We start from the raw sequence: 1,694 nt of genomic DNA, 5'->3' as shown, positions 1-1,694 counted from the left end.
GAGGGGGGTGATCTGTGCAGAGGAGATGCGCTGACTTGGTGTGGAACTCTGGGTGCCATCCATGCTGGCTAGCTCCTGATCCAGTGAAGCAAAGCACCCCCCCAAAAAATTTAAACACCCCCCCACCCCCAAAAAAAAACAAAAGTAGTGGGTTCTGTGCAGAGGAGATGCGCTGACTTGGTGTGGAACTCTGGGTGCCATCCATGCTGGCTAGCTCCTTATTCAGTGAAGCAAAGCACCCCCCCAAAAAATTTAAACACCCCCCCACCCCCAAAAAAAAACAAAAGTAGTGGGGCTCTGACAGTTTTGGGGTTGTTGGTTTTTTTTGGCTAGGGGGACTGCAAACTTCTTTTCCAAAATAGTGTGCACGGGGACTAGCATGGGGGATTTCGCAGCCCCCGCTGCCTCCACCAACGGCGGCAGCAGCCTGTGCATCAGCAGTGCCCTGGGCAGCGGCATCGGCGGGGCTGGCACCGGCATCGGGGTTGGTAGTCACAGTGGTAATAATACCCCTCCCAGCACTGCTGCCCCCAATGCGCCGAACAATAGCAGCAACGTGAGCATTCCAAAGCACAGCACCGTGGTGGAGAGGCTCCGGCAGAGGATAGAGGGCTGCAGGAGGCACCATGTCAACTGCGAGAGCAGGTACCAGCAAGCCCAGGCGGAGCAACTGGAAATGGAGAGAAGGGACACGGTGAATCTCTATCAGAGGACACTGGAGCAAAGGGCCAAGAAGTCAGGCGCCAGCCAAGGGGGACCTACTGCGGGATCAACTACTGGGGCCGGTGTCAGCAAGCAGCAGCAACACCACCAGCAGCACCATCCTCATCCTCACCAGCAGCACAATCCCCACCCGGCCAAGCAGCAGCCGCACGATGGAGAGCTAGCGGGCAGCGGCACCATCGAGCACAGGAACCACACTCTGATCATGGTAAGAGGGGGGAGCTAGTGGGCACTATTGCTCCAGCTGGAGTCTCATTGCTTGGCATGAGGGGGGAAGTAGGTGGAGGGAGGGGGTTATCCCGTGTGTTTTCTGTTTTCACAACGGGGTTAGGGGTGGAGCTATAAGCGATGGGCAATGCCTTCAAACTTTCCAACACTTTTAACTTGCTAAAAGCCGATGACAGCCCGATCCTGTGCCGGGGCACCGCTGCTGGGGATCGGCTACCCTTTTATAGTCCTATGTGTGCACTGTGGGGCTAGGAAGTGACAGCTGATGGTGGCCACCCTGGTGCACACTGGCAGGAAACAGTCGTGATACTTCAGCTTTATCCCCTAAGTGGCTTAACCAGCCCTGATCGTGTGACAATGGGCAGCCAGATTCCCAGGCATTGTGTGGGCTGCCATTAACCCCTGCCTTCATCTCACAGCTCATCGCTGGCCTGTAGACTAGTGGAGGGTTGTAACTCATGCCCTTTGCTGGCTTTCTTGTTGTCTGATCGCCCCCAGCTGTGGATTTCAGGCTTTTGACTTGTACTTTTTAGCTCTGATGTGAGATAAAGGTGACATATTTAGGTGTACACATGCTTTGATTTTTGGGGATCTATTACAAGTGATATTGCATTCATATTCTGTGTTCTCACATCTCAGTTAGTTTGTGTTTCTGTTATTTGTGATCTGATGGTATAGATTTAGAATGTGAGTTAAAAAAATGATTATTATTCAAGATTTATAGCACCAACAGTTTGCACCAT

At 52.9% G+C, this 1,694-nt stretch overlaps 1 protein-coding gene across 1 annotated transcript in view; it reads left to right on the top strand.

Annotated features, from left to right (window-relative positions):
* Positions 1-346: 346 nt before the first annotated feature.
* The window catches only part of MAML3 (mastermind like transcriptional coactivator 3), a 334,403-nt gene continuing 333,055 nt past the window's right edge, over positions 347-1,694 (top strand). Inside the window, exons 1-2 of the mRNA XM_018559451.1 lie at positions 347-787; positions 842-931. Coding sequence (XP_018414953.1) covers positions 380-787; positions 842-931 — 498 coding nt within the window. The 5' untranslated portion in view covers positions 347-379. The remainder of the gene's footprint in view (positions 788-841; positions 932-1,694) is intronic.

The sequence above is a fragment of the Nanorana parkeri genome, unplaced genomic scaffold, assembly GCF_000935625.1.
Source record: "Nanorana parkeri isolate BGI_ZX_2015 unplaced genomic scaffold, ASM93562v1 scaffold396, whole genome shotgun sequence".
Classification (NCBI taxonomy): Eukaryota; Metazoa; Chordata; class Amphibia; order Anura; family Dicroglossidae; genus Nanorana; species Nanorana parkeri.
This window is presented reverse-complemented; position numbering and strand designations above follow the sequence as displayed.